General features: G+C 38.9%; 1 protein-coding gene across 1 annotated transcript in view; it reads right to left on the bottom strand.

Annotated features, from left to right (window-relative positions):
* The window catches only part of LOC122065609, a 54,768-nt gene that overhangs the window by 9,087 nt on the left and 24,588 nt on the right, over window positions 1–21,093 (bottom strand). Inside the window, exons 2-3 of the mRNA XM_042629429.1 lie at window positions 6,408–6,517; window positions 2,920–3,024 (exon numbers count right to left, since the gene is read on the bottom strand). Coding sequence (XP_042485363.1) covers window positions 2,920–3,024; window positions 6,408–6,517 — 215 coding nt within the window. The remainder of the gene's footprint in view (window positions 1–2,919; window positions 3,025–6,407; window positions 6,518–21,093) is intronic.

Here is a 21,093-nt window from a genome sequence, read left to right as displayed (position 1 = left end):
ATGCAGTTGGGTGAGATGCTTAAAACTGAGGGTGAGATGCCCATTCACTAGTTCTTCCTCCCCCTTCTCAACCTTCCATTGAATTCTCTTTATTTCCTTATTTTCCTTTTATTTGTTCGCTGTGAGAGAGTGTTTGAGAGCTAGAACCAAGCCTATTGGAAGACATCTTCTCTGTTCAATCAGAATTTCAGATCCTGCATGGGAATATGGGATTAGGATCACTTGTGATTCTAGTTCTACATTACCATTAATATCACACCCTATTGTGAGATCAAAACATGCAGCCAAATCTGTTTTCATTTCTTCTCCTCCAAGTTCTGTTTGCAGAATATATTAATATTTTAATACCTGATCTCTAGGTCTATAACTGGTAGATCCTAATTTCATATTCAAGGAAGTTCATGTGAGAGAAATTCCACATGAAGTCGAAATAGTTCACCACTGGTTCTGTTTGTCGAGAGGTACTTCTCAAAATTACAAATAAGCCCTTGTTTCATAAATTATTTCTACCCTTCCCCTATCCTTATTTGAATTCCAGAAAAGCCCTTTCCCTTTTGATTTATCCTCGAGTCCTTTATTCTGTTACTTATCAAGAAGGGAATTTAAGCTTCCGTATATTTATGGAACTGCCATTCAACCATTAATTTGAGATCATTATATTTTGGGTGGGCCCATACAGACCCAAAACAGGGTTTTTGGAACCTGGGTTGTATTACAGTGACTGATCAATAATCATTTTGATAAATGGAATTAACATTATTCTACTTTAATGTTTATCAAACCCTCTGGGATTAACACAAAGGTCTGATGTTTTGCAATCATCAATCACTATGCATTAGAGAGAACCTACAAAGAATCACTTTATTTGACCCAAACATACTAGATCTGAAATACGAAAACCTTGTGCTTCAAAAACTAGATATCATGATTAAGGCAATCACAGTTTCTAAAACCCATTAAGAATGTTCCTCTTTTGAATAAACCCTCATATATTATACTGGCTTCATTTTGGTGAGAGAGGTACCGGAAGATGTTTTGTTATATGACAATTGACAACCCTGATGCAAAAAAGAAGTATTATCCTCACATGCAAGTTACTTTGCAGAGTATATTGAATAAGTTTGAGAACACACTAGTTTGACACTATGTCTCCAGTTAGTAATATAAAACAACAACAACTACACAACCTTATCCCAACTAAAGGGATTGACTACATTGATCCTTGCCCTCCAATCAGCTCTATATGAGATCATACTTGATACAAAGCCTAAGTTATGCATATCTTTCCTCACCACCTCTTCTGTGGCCATTTAAGGTCAGCCCCTGGCTCTTTTAGTTCATTCAATCTGAATCAAATCACTCCTTGATGCAGATATGGCTGCCCTTACCTGGTTGGACCAGCATGACCGACTTTGGAAGCCAAGAGCCAAGAAGAACCTGTCCAGCCCAGGGTTTTGGTCCAACGAGGGTTGGAAATAGAATTAGTATTTATTTAGTATTTTATTTCATGCCTTTTATTTTCCAGATTTGAATGTAGGAGTTAGGATTTATTTCCTTTGCATTACTTTGCTTTTACGATTATTTCCTAGTTTAGGCTAAATACTATGTTAGTAGAGTTTCTAATTTCATGTCTTTATTTTCTATATATTGGGTGTAGTCGATGGACATGGAGAGATTGAATTGAATGATGAATAAATTATTTTGGGTGAAGTTGTGGTTATGCTTGGTCGTGTGAATCTCCTCCCCTCCCTTTGATTCATCCCTTCTTCCCTAAGGCTCCCATCCCTTCTTCCCTATGGCCCTCCATCACTCTTCCAAGCTGGAGCAACCAAAGGCCTTGAGCATGGCCATGCCACTTGAAACGACTTTCTCATAACTTATCATGTATCGGATCTACTCCCAAATCAGCTCTAATATGATTATTCCTTACTTTATCATTCTTAGTTTTGCCTAGTTTTGCCACACATACATCTCAACATCCTCTTCACCGCTACACTGAATTTATCTGCATTTCCTTCTTAACTACCCAACGTTCCACACCATACATCATAGCAAATCGTATGACTATCCTAAGAAATTTCCTTTAAGTTTTAAAGGAATATGTCAATCACACAACACTCCAGGCGCACCTCTCCACTTCATCCATCCTATTCTAATTCTCTATGAAACATCCTCTATATCACCTTCTTTATTTATGATTGAGCCAAAATACCTAAAATAATCACTTTTGTGGAGTCTCCCTCTCATCAATTTTCACCATCTCACTATCCATCTTAGTGTAACTTTAAAGTCACACACTATATACTGCATCTTCATTTTAATTATATTTAAACATTTTGATTCCAAGATTGATCTCTATAACTCCAACTTGGCGTTAATCCCTACTTTCATCTCTTGCACCAAAACAATATCATTAGCAAAAAACATACACCAAGGAAGCTCATCTTAAATGTCTCTGGTTAATCATCCATGATAAGCGCAAATAAATAAAGGATTTAAGTTGATCCTTGATGTAACCCAATTGTCTCCAATTAGTCATATGTACAACTAATTTTCCAATTATAAACTTAGTTATCCTTCTATATAAGAGCAATATAATAAAATCAAATACTTTCCAATTATACCTACCATGAAATAACAAAATGCAAACCCTCTTCATATATAAAAATTTGGGAAAGATGTCATCATAAGTCTCTAGATCATCTAAAGATAGATTGAATTGTCAAACCACTTATAGTTTATGGAATGAAGCTCATTCAGGGATAACAAACTCAAATGTTCACAAGAGTGGTTTTTGGGATTTTGTCAGCACATATGCATATAGATCAATGAACCTTTTTTTCCAAAGGATATGAAGATGCACTTAAAATGTGATCTAAACAACAAGGCAAGAGAACAGGTGATCAAAATCATTCATACCAGCTCTGGCGGTAACAGGTCTGCTTCAATGAAGAGCCTTTTTGAAATATCTACTTTTTCAAGTTGTCCTGCAAGGGCATGCAGATCCATGGAGAGAAATGATGCCTAGAAAAAAGAAATAAAATAATTTAATAGGTATTTTCTATAAACAAAGTCCATAGCAGATAATGGATTCCTCACCTCACCCCCCACCCCCCCTCCCCCAAAAAAAGAAGAAATTAGCTTCTATCTGAAATTGCAGAAGAAAATTACAGAAGTCAATTGAAAAGCAATCTCAAATTTGCCAAGCTGAAACCCTAGGGCAAGTTAAACACTGATTTCTTCACACATGACGAAGCCCAAAATTTTTTGAATGGGCAATCATCATAGATTCCCCTGGCAAGAACTTGGTTTCATCTTCCTACCGTTTTTTATCTTAGTTTTAGGTTCTTTCTCCAAATAATACCCCTTAAGTTAGTACATTCTCAGTTCCCCACATCTATTTTGACAGTTCATGTTTTTAATCCCCCTTGGCATTCTCACAAGGATATTCTAGATAGTCACTTGCTACTATCCCCCCTCCAAAATGTAGAATGGACCACCTGAACCAGAAAGGAAGCTGAATCAAGGTCTAAATATGGACCTAATTTATGGGTGATCGAACCATCCAGCTGTGGCTGGGTTGCTTAGCTCGTATGGGCTTAGTTAATAGTTTATTTAGCAGTATTTTCATTCCTAATTGACGTAGGAATAGTTATTTAATTTATATTTTATTTCAGCAGCTTAATTGTAACAGCTTGATAGTACTCATAATCATAATATTTGATAACAGTTTAAATCATAGTTGTCAAGGCGATGCCTAAGCGTCCAGGCAGCTCAGCCTGGACTGGCACCTTGGTCTCATAGGCGCCTTGCTGGAGTTGCCTTGAATTCCCCCCCCCCCCCAATGACCGCTTTGGTTCAACTAGGCAACATGACAACTATGGTTTTCATAGTTAGAATAGGAATTATTTTAGTCTATATAAGCAATATAAGGCTTTGAGCCAAACCACAAATTGATTAATGAATTCTCTGAGTTGCTTTGACCTCAATTGACTGAGATACCATGGGTGAGAGGCCCAAACCTGAGAAGTTGCTACGATCGATATCTCCTACCCCCTACTTTGTTTTGCTAGCAACTAGCTACTGGTCTTGTGATTTGACTGATTATTATATCTGCTGATTGTGATTTCTCTCTAATTTCAAGTGGATTGATTGATCTTCCAACTACCGTTATATCCTAATCATCAGGTAAGGTCAGATTTAAATATTCAATCTCATAAAGTCTGATTTAGCACTCTGTGAATAATCTGTCTCGGATTTATAATATTTGGCATCCTGAACCACTTTTGTGTTTTTTTCTTATCAACCCCAAGTTTTGGGATATCAAAGAGTGCCACTTGACCTTAGGCTGGGGGGTTTCTGACCATCGATAGTGCTGCCACTTGATAATCTCCTAAACCTGCAACTTTTGGATTTCAGAATTTTAATTTCTCTTACTACTTAGAATCCAATCGTTGGACCTAAACAACATTTTGGGATTTAATAAAACTACCCAAAGGGAGAACTTGACTATAGTTTGGGGGAATTCTATCCAATCGATTTCAGTTTTGACTATTTTCTGAAATTTCTCTCTCAAATCTGAAAAGTCTCTGATTACTCTCAAACCATCCAATACTCTCAAACCATCCAATAACTTCTCTCATGTTCTGAAGGGTGTCTAAATTCACTGTGAGTGACTGAATCCTAGAATTTGACAATCTGAGAATGTTGATTTTTTTACTCTGAAAATTTTGACTGAGTTTCAAAATCCTGTTGAGAGATTAGGTCTAGTAAATTGTTACAGGTCTGGTCTTGCATTAACCCCCCCCCCAATATTGCACAATACATAATACAATATGCCAAATTCATTAGTAATTGATCTATAAAATAGAATTTAAACCAAAGTTACAATTTGACCAAGCTTGAAGTATCAGACACTTGGCCTGTGAACAGTGAACCCCTCCTTCCACTGGCCACCTAGAACGATTAATAAGTTGGCAAACACTGGACCCTGAACACAGATGGACTAGTTTAGGCATAGCTTTCCTCTCTGGGATCTAGTTGTATCTTATAATTTTATTGCCATCTTGTTTTGGAGAGCTGTTGAGCTTATCCTACGCTGGGCTGCATTATTATATTATTTATTCTCCATTAATAGAAAAATTATTAGAGGGAGGACCTTGGTACAACAGTAAGGTTGCTCCATTGCAACATAGTGGTTGTGGGATTGAATCGGGAAACAGTCACTCCGTGAAGCAATGGGTAAGGCTGCGTACATTATGACCCTACCCAAACCCCACAGTGGCGGGAGCCTCGTGCACTGGGTGCACCCTTTTTATTAAATAGAAGAATCATCCTCATTCACTCCTCCCCCCCCCCCCCCCCCCCCAAAACACACAAAGGAGAAAAATAAAATAAAATAAAGAAGACATGCAGCATCACACTACTTGGATCTCTTAAACCCCCAACCCTTGAAGCATTAATGTAATGAATTTCATTAAGTTCAACTTATTACTAAGGCTCCTTTTGGTATAGTTTAAATTTATATTTATCTTACCGATAAACATAAATAGAGGCGTTTGGTATGATTTATGACCCTTCGTTTGGTATGATTTATAACCCTTATTTCTCATTAAAATAAATCAATATACCAACAAATTCATAAACAAGCAGAGAGGTGTTTATGATTTATTGGGATAAAGTGATTATTGTTGTTTATGTGCTAGACTATTAATGAGAAAATGTATTAATCGCTCAAAACTAAAGGGTAAAGGGGTCAATTCGCATATTTATAAAAATCTCTTCAAATAGAGTCCAATCCTTTGGTGAAACCGGTTAAGAACATCCAACCTTTGTCCAAAAAAAGGAAAGGTTAAAAACTCTTGCCTCTCTCTGTCATCCTCTGTCTCATCTCACCAAACTCTAGGAAAGGTTAAAAACTCTCGCCTCTCTATCTCTCTGTCTCTCTCCCCCAAACCTAAGAAACCCTACGGATTGACCAACTGGATTAGTTGGAATTGGGTTGGCCTCTCCCTCCCTATCCCCCAGAAATCCTAGGGATTGAGAAATATAGATTGGCTGGAATTGGGTTGGCTTCAGTCAATTACAGGTTTTAACTGAGTATCCCTGGCTTGCAACTGAGAATGAACAATGTAACATAATGTATTCTACACTACGTATACCAAACCTATTTTTTATTATATAATCTATTATATCTAGTAGTAACCAAACGATTATTGTTTATCGTCCATAATCTGTCATTTTAATTGATTATTAATAAATAGGTAATAAACATAAACATAAACTATGCCAAAGAGAGCCTAAATGCATACACAAATGGATTTATGGTCACCGATTGCTTTTCTTTCCCTGACACAATCTGATCTTATTTTGCCAAAGAAAAAGAATAAATAAATAAGGAGGCTTACCTCATAACTTGTGGTTACATTTTCATCAACAATAAAATCATCGTCTCCAATCCATGACAGAATTCTGTTTCCCCTGACAGAAAGCATAGAGCTCCCTCCCTGATTTAAGTCTAACAAAACTTAAAAAGTCAATCTTGTGCAATAACCCACAACAAAGAAGCTTTTCAAAATCCAAATCCTAGGTGTTAATATAAAATTCACATATGATTGATTCAAGTTTTAAAGTGAGCAACATTTACCTCACAAACAGTAATAGAATCTGATCAATGAAAATGAGGAAATAAATCAATAACCATATAAGAAATAAGACCCTAATAGAAAATGTAAATAACCCATGGTCTTTTACAACATGTCTGTTTGGAGCTTGAAATGACATCAAGGTGCTACTGAATTTATTTCTTAAATTTGAACCAAGGAAGACGGAAATAATCAGAAATCCAATAATATATCTTTTTAATAGATTCAGGTGGCTCATGGATGTGCAATGGATCAATAGTTTTCAAAATGCAAGTTAAGATATACCAAGATTGTAGGAGCTACACATCATAAGAAAGCATCTATTAGCACTCAATAGTCTCAGACTCACATTAATGAAGAGCTTGTGCAATGCATCACCCAAAATGTAAGCTAATACTTGTGCAATGGATCAACAGTTCCCAAAATGAAAGCTAAGATAAAACAAGATTGGACCGCACTCAAACTCACATTAATGAAGGGCTTGGACCTTGAAATTTGAATTTATAAATAAAGGTGAAAGGGGCTGCACCAGATCCTGGCCCAATGAGTATGCTCACGGTGCATGTCAGATGCTTCAGAAGCCCCCTCGGCCATGGGTCCAACTCATAGTTGTCACGGCGTCAAATCGATCCAAGGCGGTGGAGGCGTGGCTAATCGATTTGGCGATGAATCGCCCATTATGGCGTTGCCATGGCGGTCAAATCGCCCATGTGTCATTTTTTATTTTCCCTATTTTCTAAAATTATTTAGTATGCTCCTCTTTTTTTCCCCTATTCTCTAAAGTTATTTAGCATGCTACAAGCCTACATAATATACCCTATAACATATAAAACCAACATTAAGCAACATCAAATCATCAAAAATCAACATAGCCTATCAAAATCACCCTACATTTTACAAAAAATTGATCGCCTAGTGAATCAGGCGTGACCTAGAGTCCATGGCGGTGCCATGACGACGCCTATCAGCCAATGGCGAGCACCATTTGTGAGTCACGTAAATCGTAGTACTGCCATGAACTTCTTTTTCCACCAGGACGCCAAATCGCAGCCTCGGCGACGCCATGACAACTATGGTGCAACTACATGGGAATGAGTTGGGTTCAACTCTAGCTCAATGCAGTTAGAATGGATCAGTCAACTTTGCTCAACATATATAATCTGTAAAATCTATCATAAATGTTGTTTACAAGAGTTGAATGCAGGACTTCCCTCATTAAGACAAAAAGAGACAAAAGGAGGATGCTTTATTCTCTATCCAAAAGGAAAATTATAGTTAGAACCCCTGCAACTTATAGACAGTTAATCTGAGAAAATTTCTTTATTTCTCCTTTATCTAAATGGAAAACAGCATTAATAACCCCCCCCCCAAAAAAACACAAACATATATTAGTTGGAACTATGGAAATGGAACTTTTATCTTCCATAATTTCCTTCGTCGGATAAAGTGTACATGGTGCTAAGAAATATATATATATATATAGCAGGGGTTTATCTATAATTAAAGTTTATTGACACGTGCTTATGTGCAAATAGTCATTTCAGGGTGCTACTTGTAATTACTGATTTTTATATAAGGTTATCAGACAATTAGGGTTATTATGAACCCCATCAATCTGCACTTTTTCTTCCCATTTTTTCTTCTTTTCTTCCTCTTCTTTTGGTCCTAATTAGTATTGAGATTGTCCTAATTTCTTCAGCTTGTTCTGATCATGGCATTATTGATTAGACTACTTTGGTTCATTCTCTAATACGTAACCAGAATGGTGTTGCTGACAGGAAAATTGTCATCTGTTAGAAATTGCTCAATTGTTCTTTGTTAAAAGTCCAGGATCTTGCAACCAGATTAGAGAAGAAGAAGAAAAAGGAGAGAGAGATCAAGAAAAGCAACCAAAGGGAGGAGGCTACCTGTGGCTAGTGTAGAATACCTAGCTGCAGGTCTCTCCCTCAATATATATAACCTCCAAATTAATAAAGATAGTACAAAGGATAGAAATGCCCTCATACCCTGTGCGACAAATAAACAGCATAGAAAACAACTCAAAAAGACTAAAATACCCCTAGAAACTCAACACTCCCCCCTCAAGTTGGAGCATATACATCACTCATGCTCAACTTGCTATAACAAGTGCGAAAACTAGGAGCAAACAAAGACTTAATAAACATGTCGGCCGACTGAATTGTGGAAGAGACAAAGGGTGTTTCGATAAACTTCTTTAAGACAACATGTTGAACAAAATGACAATCCACCTCTATATGCTTGGTCCTCTCGTGAAAAACCAGATTATTGGCAATATAGGTAGTAGCCTGGTTTTCACAATACATCTTTATAGGAGTAGGCATAGTGAAACCCATTTATTGGAGTAATGACCAAAGCCACATCAACTCAGCAGCAATATAAGCCATTGCTCTGTAATCCGCCTCAGCACTAGACCTAACAATGGTTGTCTGTTTCTTACTCCGCCATGTAACAATATTACCTCCAGCAAAGGTACAATAATCGGTAGTAGAACGTCGATCACTGGTAGAACCAACTCCATCAGCATCATAGAAAAGAACTAACTCAATATGCTTATTTAGTCAAAATAAATAAGCCCATTACCAAGAGCCTCCTTCAAATACCAAAGAATTTGAACAGCAGCGTCCCAATAAGCTTTCTAAGCAGACTGCATAAACTAGCTGAGAACACCAATTGCAAAGGATATATCAAGTCTGGTGACAGTGAGATAAATCAACTTGTGTATCAAACTTCTGTATTGATGCACATCCTTAAGAGTTTTTCATCATCAATGCCAAACTTCTGATAAAGGTCCATAGGAATTTCAACTGGCTTTGAAGCAAGCATACCAGTATCAAATAGGAGATCCAAGATATACTTCCTTTGAGAAAGATTAACAATTTTTTACTTCTAACGCGGACCTAAATCCTTGGTCTGAAAATGCTGTTGTAACTTGTAAGTACTCATTTACCTCAGTGATTCCAGCCACATCATTACCAGAAATAATAATATCATCCCCATAAATGATCAAGACAATCCCCTTGTCTCTTAGGGAATGAACAAAGATAGAGTGGTCCGAATAACACTAAGAAAAACCATAGGCTATGATAGTGGTACTAAATTTCTCAAACCACGCCCTAGGAGACTACTTAAGACCATAAATAGCCCTATGTAACTTGCAAACGCAGCCATTATTCTCCACCTAAGTAACATACTCGGCATTGCTATACACCTCTTCTTGCAAGTAACTATAGAGGAAGGCATTCTTTTTGTCTAACTGAAACAAAGGCCAATCAAAATTGAGAGCAAAAGATATAAGCAAACAAACAGAATTCAATATGGCGGCAGGGGAGAACACCTCAAAGCAATCAACCTCATAAGTTTGAGTGTATCCTATGGCAACAAGACGGGCTTTCAGCCCTTCAACAGAGCTATCAGGATGGCACTAAACGGCATACACCCAGCAACACTTGACCAAGTCCTTACCAAGAGAGAGATATACCAAGGTATTACGAGTCAGAAGAGCGTCCATTTCGACATCAGGAAGACCGAGAGCTTTCGTATGATGATTGGGAATAGTATTTGTGGTTGGAGATAATGCAAAATTCTGAACCGAAGATCAAAGATCGAGACGAGGTAACAAAATTACCAATCGCCCTTCAAGTAGCTTTACGAAAGGAGACCGGTAAGTCATCAGAAACATAAGGAATTAGAGCTTCACCCGAGGAAGAAGGCAGCACAGGTTGTGAATCAGTTGGAGCAGTAGAAGCCCTAATAGGTTGCATCGTCTTTTTTCGCCGTTCGTATACCTGTAAAGGTGGTGTAGATTTGGCACTGGTATAACAACAACATCCAACACCTTATCCCAATTTAATGGGGTCGGCTACATGGAGATTCGAAGCAAGGACGAGCATGATGATCCACTCAAAAAGATTGACGGGTTATGGCCAATTAAAATAAGTGTCGGTTGTCAACCTGACGCACCACTACAAATCAACCACAGGCTTATAACAGCAGACTATAATAAGGTATCGATTGTCTACCTGACGTAACATATAGATCAGTCAAGCCAAAGCGTCCTACATGTATTATGTCCACCACCAGACAATCCATCACCCAACCTACTTTTATGAAATCAAGAATGAGATAATGAATTCTTGACAACCCCTTCTAAGCACGAAAAATAATAAGAAATCAAAAGTCTACACAATAAGAAAATTTCTTTACATTTTTGTATCAACCATACTCCGATCCATGACCTAATGACCATCTAAGAGAACTATATAATTCAAAAGTTCCCAGTTAAGGAGTGATCAGATTCAAATTGAAAGAACAAGAGAAGGAATGAGAGGATTGGCAAGAGAAGTCCACTCATCATTAGAGGAAGACCCCTGGGATAAGAAGAATGGAAGGGCAAGGGCCGAGACTTCAGGGCATTCCTGGCACCACCTTGATCAGCAGTGCCTTCAAAGAAGGAAACATCAGCACTGACAAAGTATTTCTAGGTAACCATATCATAGCACTTGTAGCCTTTCCGTGTACGAGGATACCCTAGAAAAACACATTTAGTGGACTGCGGAGACAACTTGTGGTAGGGGAAAAGATGGTGAGGAAAAGCAATAGAAAACAGAGAATTTTGACCAAGAATAGAAGATGCATACGGTTAATCAAATAACATGCAGCCAACACTCCTTCATACCAGAAATGCTTTGGAACATGCATATGCAACATGATAGCATGAGCTACTTCTAATAGATTTATATTCTGGCGCTCCACCACCCCATTTTGTTGTAGGTATAGGAATAGCTAGTCTGATGAATTATCCCATGTGAAGCACAAAAAACAAAATTTTCATTTTGAACATATTCCACGACATTATCAGAACAAAAAAATTTAATAGAATTGTCAAATTGGGTTTTTATTTCATTGTAAGAAAAAATTAAACAAGCATAGAAATGATTAACAATCCTTCAAAAGATACAACCAAATAAGACGAGAGTAATCGTCCACAAAGGTCACAAAGTACATAAAACCATGCCTATTCTAACCTGACACGGACCCTACACATCTGAATGGACTACAAAATAAAGAACTACAAGACACAGAATGAGAAGGAAAAGTAGCACGATGATGCTTTCCCAACTCACGGGCCTCACACTCTAAACTAGACACCGACTTAAAATGTGGAAACAAGAATTTTAACCTTAACAGAGGCAGGTGACCTAAATGACAATGCCATTGAAAAAGTGTCACCACCAGCAATATAGGCAACAGCAAAGGTAGTAAGGGAAAACACTAGAGAGGTAGTACAATCCTTCATACCCTCCACTAATTGTCCTCCTCATATGGAGGTCCTGGAAAACACAATAAGAAGGTAAGAAGGTTACAGAGCAACTTAACACTTTAGTTAACTGACTAAGGAGAGAAGGTTCAAAGGGAATTAGGGAACATGCAACACAAAGGAAAGATGGAGAGAGGTGGGAAACATTGTACCATGACCAAAAGCTTGTGTAGAAGTGCCATTAGCAAGTATTACAGAAGTAGGGCGAGTACTAGTGGAAAACGAATTGAAGATAGAAGACTTACCAGTCATATGAGCACAAGCCCCGAAATCAATGATCAAGGGGTAAAAGTTGTGGTAAAGAAAGCTAAAGTACTTGCATGGGCTAAAGTAGCATCAAATGTAGAAGCCCCAGTATATGTACAAGTGGGTGTCTCAAGACTCTATAAACGTCGTAATAGCTAATCGATGTCATCACGTAACAAGTAGATGGACCACCTGATGAAGAGCCTTTTTTTTTTTTTTAGATGAATAAATAATTCATTACCAAGAGGAAGAATATACAAAGGAAAAAAAGGGGGAGGGGGAGAGCCAAAGAACACAAAACCAAAAGACCCAAAAAAGAGGGGACTCAAAGGCCAAGAGGCCGAACTAAGGGGGAAACATCAAGTGGAGGGAGATGATGGAAGGGGGGAGACTGCAGGAGATAACAATGAGCCTATTCCTTGGGGTATTTCTTACAGGATTGTGACGGATAGAGCCAATCTTAGAGCTGACATCAAATAAGATGGCATTCCAAATCTTGTCAAAAGAACGAGAGTTAAAAGTCCATCTCCATAGATTGCGCTCCATGCAAATATGATTGATTGTTGCCGCAAAAGTGAGCTTCCCTATTGTGTCACATATGGTAGTACCACCGGAAGTCATGTCAATCTAGAGCCACTCTTTAGACAAAGGAAGGGTGGTCTATAGGATGGCCAAATGGATCTGAGGGCGCCTGATGTGTCTGTCGATAAGGAATGATTAGATAGGGAGACAGTTGTACAGAGCACGCCAAACAGTGAAACTATGGCAGGGGATGTGGCCTTTAAACTATACGGTTTTGTGCCAAGTAGTAATCAGGGACTTAATACATATGAATTCCCAAGTTGAGGCCAAAGTAAAGGAGCCCAAAGGGGAGGGCGTCCAAAGTACCTTATCATCCCTGCCACGGTGGCCAGGAGGAAGGGAAGGAAGGTCGGACCAAATGTCAGATAAAGGGGGCAGGAAGGGGACCAGCCGATGGGGGAGAGGATGGAGGAGACCAAAGAATATCTGGGGAGCCCAAAGGAGTATATGGATTTAGGAGAAATAAGGTTGACAAGGATGTCAGATGGGTGCCAGGGGTCGAGCCAGAGGGAGGTGGAGCTGTTGCCAATGGCATAGGAGAGGCCTCTGAGAGCTAAAGGCCTAGAGTTGAGAATGGAGCGGTAGATCCAAGAAGCATCCGAGGAGGGAGTGACAGACCAAAGGGAATCATTTTTAAGGGGGGAAGAATAGATCCATGAGACCCAATGTTGTGGTATTTAGAAGCAATTTTATTTTCCAAATGCGCTTGAGGATGCCAACTGAGTTGTTATCATTAATAGATCTAATACCTAGGCCACCTTCAACCTTGGGGGAGCAAATTTTGGACCAATTGATGGGGTGAATTTGGAGGATTCTGCTCCTTTCTAAAGGAAGGAGCAGAGAAGAGAAACAATAGCTTTGGATATGGAAGAGGGATGGAGAAGATGCCCAACTAGTAAAGGTACCTGAATTGGAGGACCAATTTAATGAGGACAAGGCAACCAATGTAAGAAAGAAGTTTGCCTTTCCAAAGCTGAAACTTTTTTTCTGATCGAGTCAAGGATGGGGGAACAGTGTGAGGAGCAGAGAGCCCAGAGGAGATTAGGGGAGGCCCAGATACGTGACCAGAAGAGTGCCCATGGAGAAACCCGAGATGGCAAGGAGATGGGACTAACGGGTATCAAAGACACTAGAAATTGATGCGGAGGCCCGAGAGGGATTCGAAGAGGCGGAGAGAGAACATATTGGAAGAGATGGAAAGGGGGTCGACTTTGGAGAAGATCATAAGGTCATTCGCAAAAGCGAGATGGGTGGTGGAAATAAGCTTGGGGATGGTGGAAATAAGATGGAGGTCAATAGAGGATTGGATGGAGAGGGAAAAAACCTCAAGGGCAAGAGAGAAGAAGAAAGGGGAGAGGGGGCATCCTTGCCTGATTCCAATAGCAGAAGAGAAATATTCGACAAGGCTGCCAGTGATGAGGACAGAAAAACAAGGAGTGGAGATGCAGGAGTGGATCCAATGGACGAAGGAAGGAGAGAAGGACATCTGGAGGACTTTAGAAATGAAATCCCAACGGATGGAATCAAAGGCTTTGTGGATATCAATCTTGAGAAGGGCCACGGGAGAGTGGGACTTACGATCAAAGCCCCTGATAGTCTCATGAAAAAGGATGATATTATCAGCGATGCTTCTACCCACAATGAAGGTCGATTGCTTGGGGCTTACGAGAGAGTCAGTAACCACCTGAATCCAATTGGCCAGAATTTTGGTTATGAATTTGTAGAGGAGGTTGCAGAAGGAGATAGGTCTAAAGTCAGCCATCAAGTGGGCACCTTCTTTCTTCGGGATGAGACAAAGGAATGTGTAATTGATGCCAGAGATTTTCCAAGGATTGAGGAAGAAACTTCTAATGGAAAAAATTAGGTCATCCTAAATGATATGCCAACAAGAGGAGAAACCATCGAGGCCCGGGGGTTTGTTGGATTTGTGGGAGAGGATAGCAGTCAGGATCTCATCATCAGAAGGGAAGGGAGAAGATAAGCAGGGACAAATTTGTTCAGGAGGTTTGGAGGGAGTGGGGGAGAAGGGGTGGGGAAGGTTGGGTGAAAGAGTTTGTCAAAATAGGAGACAGCTTCGGATTTGATCTCCGACGGGGAAGTTAAATCAATCCCACAGGAGGAGATGAGCTTGGGAATGATGGAGTTTGTTGTGAGCCTTGAGAAAATGGTGAAAGTAGGCAGAGTTGGAGTCCCCAGGCGCAAGCCATTTGTTTCTGGATTTTTGGCAAAGAAAGCTTTTTTCCAATGCAAGGAGAGAGGAAAGCTCAAAGGCAACCAGCTTTTCTTCCTCAACAAGATGAAGAGCTTGATTCAGCAGCTATGTTTGGTCCATACTGTTCCATAACCAAATGAGTATGATAGCATTATCTTTCATTCACGCACCATAGTTCTTATCAGTAGTACCAGGAGAGGCAGAGGTAATATAATGGAGTTTATCTTTGGCTATGATATACACTCTCACAGCTTGAGCCCATAACAGATAATTGGAGCTCCCTTCGAGCTTAATGGAAGTGATCTGAACATTCACATTGTCTGCAGTAAAAGTAGAGGACTTGGTCTCATTGTCCTCAGCCATATACGGAATTCAAAATACGGACAACAGCAGTAGTATCAATAGAAGCAGTAATAGATGCACCAGGGTAGCACAAAAAAAAAAGATTTGCAACCCACACGGCAAGTAGGGCAACAACAGCTCCCACAGAGAAAATCGATTACCTTTAGAGTTTGCAAAAACTCAGACAACTTGGTCTGGTAACTTCTGTATCAATTTGAGCAGCAATAGAGAGCCAATACAGAGGTAAGAATATGCTAAAAATAACAACCATCAGTCGAATAATCTTCACACATTGAAAAATAGCAGCAACCCATAGACCAAAAAAATCAATTTTGCAGGGTTTTGGGGGAGAAGCGAGAAATCGATATCACCTGGTCAGGAGAGCTATAGATCTTGAATATCAACTGAGAACAAGCACAAAGCACCATCAAACAGTCCCAGATCCAAGGAAAGCAGAAAGCACCAGAGGCAAAATCGATTTTAGCAGGGTCTTCCCTGAGAAATCGATTTTAGTAGGGGAAGGGTGGAAATCGATTCTTGCTACCCAAGTTCTTCAAATCGGCAACCATAGATCATCACTTAGGTAGAACAGAAATACTCCATTGATGAGGAAGTAACTATTACATCATGGTAGGTGCAGCAATAGATGGCTGCTCACCACAGGGTTCGGAAGAAAAATGAAATAAGCAATTAGGAGATTGAGAAAACGAAATCTGATTACAGGAGCTCTGATACCATGTTAAAAGTCCAGGATCCTGCAACTAGATTAGAGAAGAAGAAAAGAGGAGAAGAAATAAGAGAGAGAAGAGGAGAAGAAGAGAAGAAGAGAAAGAGATCGAGACAAGCAACCAAAGGGAGGTGGCTACCTGTGGCTACCTGTAGAATACCTAGCCCTGGATCTCTCCCTCAATATATATAACCTCCAAATTAATAAAGAGAGTACAAAGGACAGGCATATCCCTCATAACCTGTGCAACACATAAACAGCATAGAAAACAACTCAAAAAGACTATAATACCCCTAGAACTCATCATTATTAATCCATATGCGTATTCTTAAAATCTTTTCGACGAATGTTGTTCTTACCTCACGTTGTCTTCTTAATCGTAAGCCTTCAACTGTTCTTGGAAATTAGTCTCCTATTTTTGTTACATTCCCCAAGTCATTGTTTTCTTTACCTCCCAGAATTTCTTATTGCACCTGTTTTGTTCATAATTTTGAGCCCTATTGGTGATGAATTGTCTCTTCGTGCCATTAAATGTGTGTTTATTGGTTATTCAACAACAATAAGAACAACAACAAAGCGTTATTCCAACTTAATGGGGTCACCTATTCCTATATTCAAAAAGGATATATTATGTTAGCGTTAATGTGACATTCTTTGAGAGCTCTGTATTTTCTGATGAGGGTTGTTGTCTTAGAGAATGGGTTAGTCGGCTCTCCTTTTGTTTCTCCTCGTATACCCTTGTCAACTCCTCTTGATAGAGATTTTGTTGCGTCTTCCACTAAGCCTCTTCAAGTGTACCAACATCACTCTAAGGCACCAGATAATACTTGCAGCACTCTCCACTGTCTGATTCCTTATCTGGAGCTTCAACCACTGCCTCCATCAAATATTGATTTGCTTGTGGCTCTTCAAAAGACGTATTTGTTCTTGTAACTAAAAACCATTTGTTTCTTATCATATTGATATTGTATTTGTGTTCCATCTCACATCTTCACTTCTTACAATTGTTTTGTCCTTGTCTATGATTCTTGTTCCCAAAATCCATCAAAAGGTTCTTTTTCAACTTAGGTGGAAGATGGCTATGGATGTTGAGATGGATGCACTCCACAATCGGGAGATCTGGCAGCTGGTAGACTTTCCTTCAGGTAAGAAACCTTTGAAGTGTCGTTGGTTGTACACTAATAAGCATAATCCTGATGAAACTATTGAGCGTCTCAAAACTTGGCTGGTCCCCAGAGGTTACACTAAACAAATGGTGGTGATTATTTTGAGACTTTGTCCTGTTACTCATCTCTATTCTGTGTGTGTTCTATCCCTTGCTGTGAATCGTGAATGGCCCTTGCACCAGCTTGACCATAGTTGTCAAGGCTAATTTCGTAGTCCAAGGTGTGCTGTCACTGATGTAAGGTTGAGTACAGATGACCTAACCCAAGGCAGGATCTCAAAATAAAGTTAATAAAACTCAGGTTCAAGTACTCAATTACACAAACAAAGCACTAACCCAAACTCTGATTTATCGAATTACAGAAATTAGGGCTTGAAAGTAAGATTTCAAGAACACAACTCAACAACCTTGGATAGCCTTCAAATAGCCATCAAGTAGACCTCTTGAGGGACCGGGACTCAGCCTAAAAAACTCAGATTAAAATAAAGAATGGTTGTTGAGATATTAACATTCTGGATCTAGGGATCAGAATTATTTACTATATGAAAGAATCAAATCCAGACAGCAGGTCAGCTTCAAATCATGGTCTGATGTAAATGGATGTCCAAATACTCCTAGGCGAGGGTAGAAGGTGAATGCTGCTTTTTCCGATATCACCGTTCAGCCTTGTATGGTGTCTAATGAAATGGTTCCATAGATCTAACAGGTTAAAGGGAAAAAACTAAAAACAAACCAATATCAACTACTAACCAAGATTCTCACCCACCCCCACCAAGCACTTGGGAACGGAGTGGTCCACTTTGGAGGTGGGTTTGATCCCTGAAATCTAGGCAGCAACAGTTACAGTAATAGATGAAAATAATGAATCTTAAGGGTCAAAAAATTCTCTTCAAAAAACCCAATCGCATGCACTTTTTGGTGTTCTGTCAATCAACAATTCCAGCAGCACTTCTAATCAATCAAACAAGGATATCAACCACCAAATTACATCTTCAAATTAATGTAGGACTAGATTCGACAAGCCAAACTAGACCCAAAACTGCAGGAAAGTTAAACCAAAGAACAACCAATAACCACCCAATAATAGACAGAAACAACAGTCCAACTTAAACCAGTCAACAGTCCTTGAAAAACCAGAATTATCAGATCCAGAATCTGGAAGTTCAGGACGCAGAGTTCGCACCAACAAATAGAATTTCCAGCAACAGAAATAGAATATTTGAACAAGGTACGATCAGAATCAAAACATCACAGGAATAGATAACAAAATCAGAACTCGATTCTAACAGCAGGTTCTGAGATCTGGCAATAACTTCTGGAACTTCAGTAGAGTATTATTAAGGAACTAATAACACATCTAATTACTGACTAGAAGGTCCAGTCCATTGTAGAATAAGAGCAGCAGTCAACTTCAACACAGATTAAAAAAAAAAAACCGGAAATCAATTCTGGGCAGTGAACACTATCGGCCAGAATTGAAAAAAACTCAGAACCAGACAAACCCCTGGTCTGATCAGCACCAAACTTGGATCAAGTCCTCCTCTAGATGATCCTAACAATCAACCAGAATTACAAGGCCATCGGGTGGCCAGAACTCCAAACAGAATAGGTCGACAGAATAGGAAAAAACAGAGATTCAAAACTCAGAGAAATTCTGCAGAAGATTCAGTTACTTACCTGTTCTGCTGGAGAAAAAGAACCCAATAAAGAAAACCAGAAACAATAACAACCCACTCGGACTTCTCGCCTCAGAGTGTCAATTGGATCGAACACCAATCCCTAGGCCTTGATCAAACACAAGGAACAGCCATAGCAGCTAGCGGCAGCAGCAACAAGAGTTTTTTTTTGTTCAACATAAATCGTGGGCTGCAGTAGCAGCCCTACTTTATTTATAATGATGGGGTGTACAATTACAAAGAAAAGAAATTCAAAGCTTCTAAATATTGACCGACTAAACTACTAGCATGTAGCTATTAAAACTGGAAAATTGTAATCTAAAGAAATTAAAAACTAACTTAAACAGAAATTATAAACTAATTTAGGACTGAAATATAGAAACTAGATCAGAACTAATTAAGTAATTAATAACCCCATCAGTAGCCCCAAATCGTGGGCTATCTTGGACCAGATCTAGTCGACCCAGTCAGCCACTTGGGTCGACCCTCTTGTGCCTCCTAGTGTAGACTCTCGATACTGCATCACAAATGGATTTCAGATTGCAGTAGATTCAGGACACAGATTCTCACAAAAAAAGTATATAGATTGAAAATATAACAAAAGTAGAAGATAGATTTGGATTGAGTCTCTCACTCTCTCATGGGCCTCTCACCTGTTCATAGGCATACTCCCCCTCTCAACCGTATCTCACAGCCATTAATGGTTTTTTAATGAACTAGAATGTAGATATATATGTATCTAGTGTGATTATCTATTAAAGACATGAAATATCTCTCACCATTCAGACGGAGTGGGAAATGATCCACAAATGTCGGTATATATGATTTCTAAGGTCTCTGAACTTCTCTTGGCACCCTTTTTGGACTTGTTTGTTTTCCTTTAATACAATAAAAAAATCAAAAATCAAAAATCAAAAATCCAAAATCAAAAGAGCAACCCAATGCACGAGGATCCCGCTACTGCTAGGTCTGGGAAGGGCAAATGTATATAAAGTCTAGAGTCTCAAGAACTCCATCCTTTATTAACCTCTTGATTCTATCAACAAAGACATGACCTAATCCCTATGTCATAGTATGAAGGATTTTTCGTTGATGGCATAACATTTATTTTCAATGTTAATTGAACCAGACAACAAATTGCATTCATAAGTAGAATCTAAAGGCAACATATACAATCCATTAACTAAAATGTCGAAACCAAAATTAATATTTTTTTTCTGTAAGGTGAAACAAGTACCATAAAAAAACAAACTTAAATCCAAATGGTGTCAATCTAGGCACCGATAACAAGTTTCAATCAAATAAAGGATTGTAAAATGTCTTATCCAAATCTAAAAGTTGCACCAAAATCATTCCACCAATTACCATAATGAGAATTCACAAAATTGGATTCAAACACACACAAAAGTCTGAAAGTTGTCTTTCTTCTCTAGCCACTACTTGAACTTGAGCAATCCTTCTTCATGTGACCTTTCTTTTAGCAAAAGATGCATTTAGAAGCTTGTTTGATGCCTTCTTTCTTAAGTAACTTGTTTCATGATTTCTTCTTCTGTACAGTTTTATCGGATTGACCACTTTCGTAAGAGGTGGCTAGGTGTATATTTCCTTTGACTCCTTCAGTCTATCTCCCTTTTGAACATAAATGGTCAGCATTTTATTGAATGACCACTCATCCTTATGTATGTTGAAGGAGATCTTAGGGGGGAACATACTCCTTAGGGAGAGTAATTAGAATATAATACACCAAAAAAGATTCTAAGATAAACCAATTTTAGAGATTGAATTCAGGTTGCAAAATCCTTCATATGCATTATATGAGCCCTCATACCCTTACTGACATTATACTTAATGGAGCTTAATTGATCAATCAAGATCATGGCTATGGCTTTAGCAAAAGTGACATACTGGGACTCTATGGCCTTCAGCTATTCCATAATTGTATCACAATCAGAAATAAACCCCCCGATGCTCTAGCTTATGTGAGCCCTAATGAACAACATGTGAATGTGGGTAGACTGCTCTAGTCCTTATGATACAGACTCTTAGCAATAATGTTGGTCCATGCACATGAGTGTAAGATCAACCTTCTCATTCAATTCCGCATTGCTGTCTCCACACAATATTGGGAAACAAAATTGGTAATCTAATATAACTGCATTAA

The sequence above is a fragment of the Macadamia integrifolia genome, unplaced genomic scaffold (genome assembly GCF_013358625.1).
Source record: "Macadamia integrifolia cultivar HAES 741 unplaced genomic scaffold, SCU_Mint_v3 scaffold2066, whole genome shotgun sequence".
Taxonomy (NCBI): domain Eukaryota; kingdom Viridiplantae; phylum Streptophyta; class Magnoliopsida; order Proteales; family Proteaceae; genus Macadamia; species Macadamia integrifolia.
The sequence above is the reverse complement of the archived record's forward strand: the minus strand, read 5'-3'. Positions and strand labels throughout refer to the sequence as shown.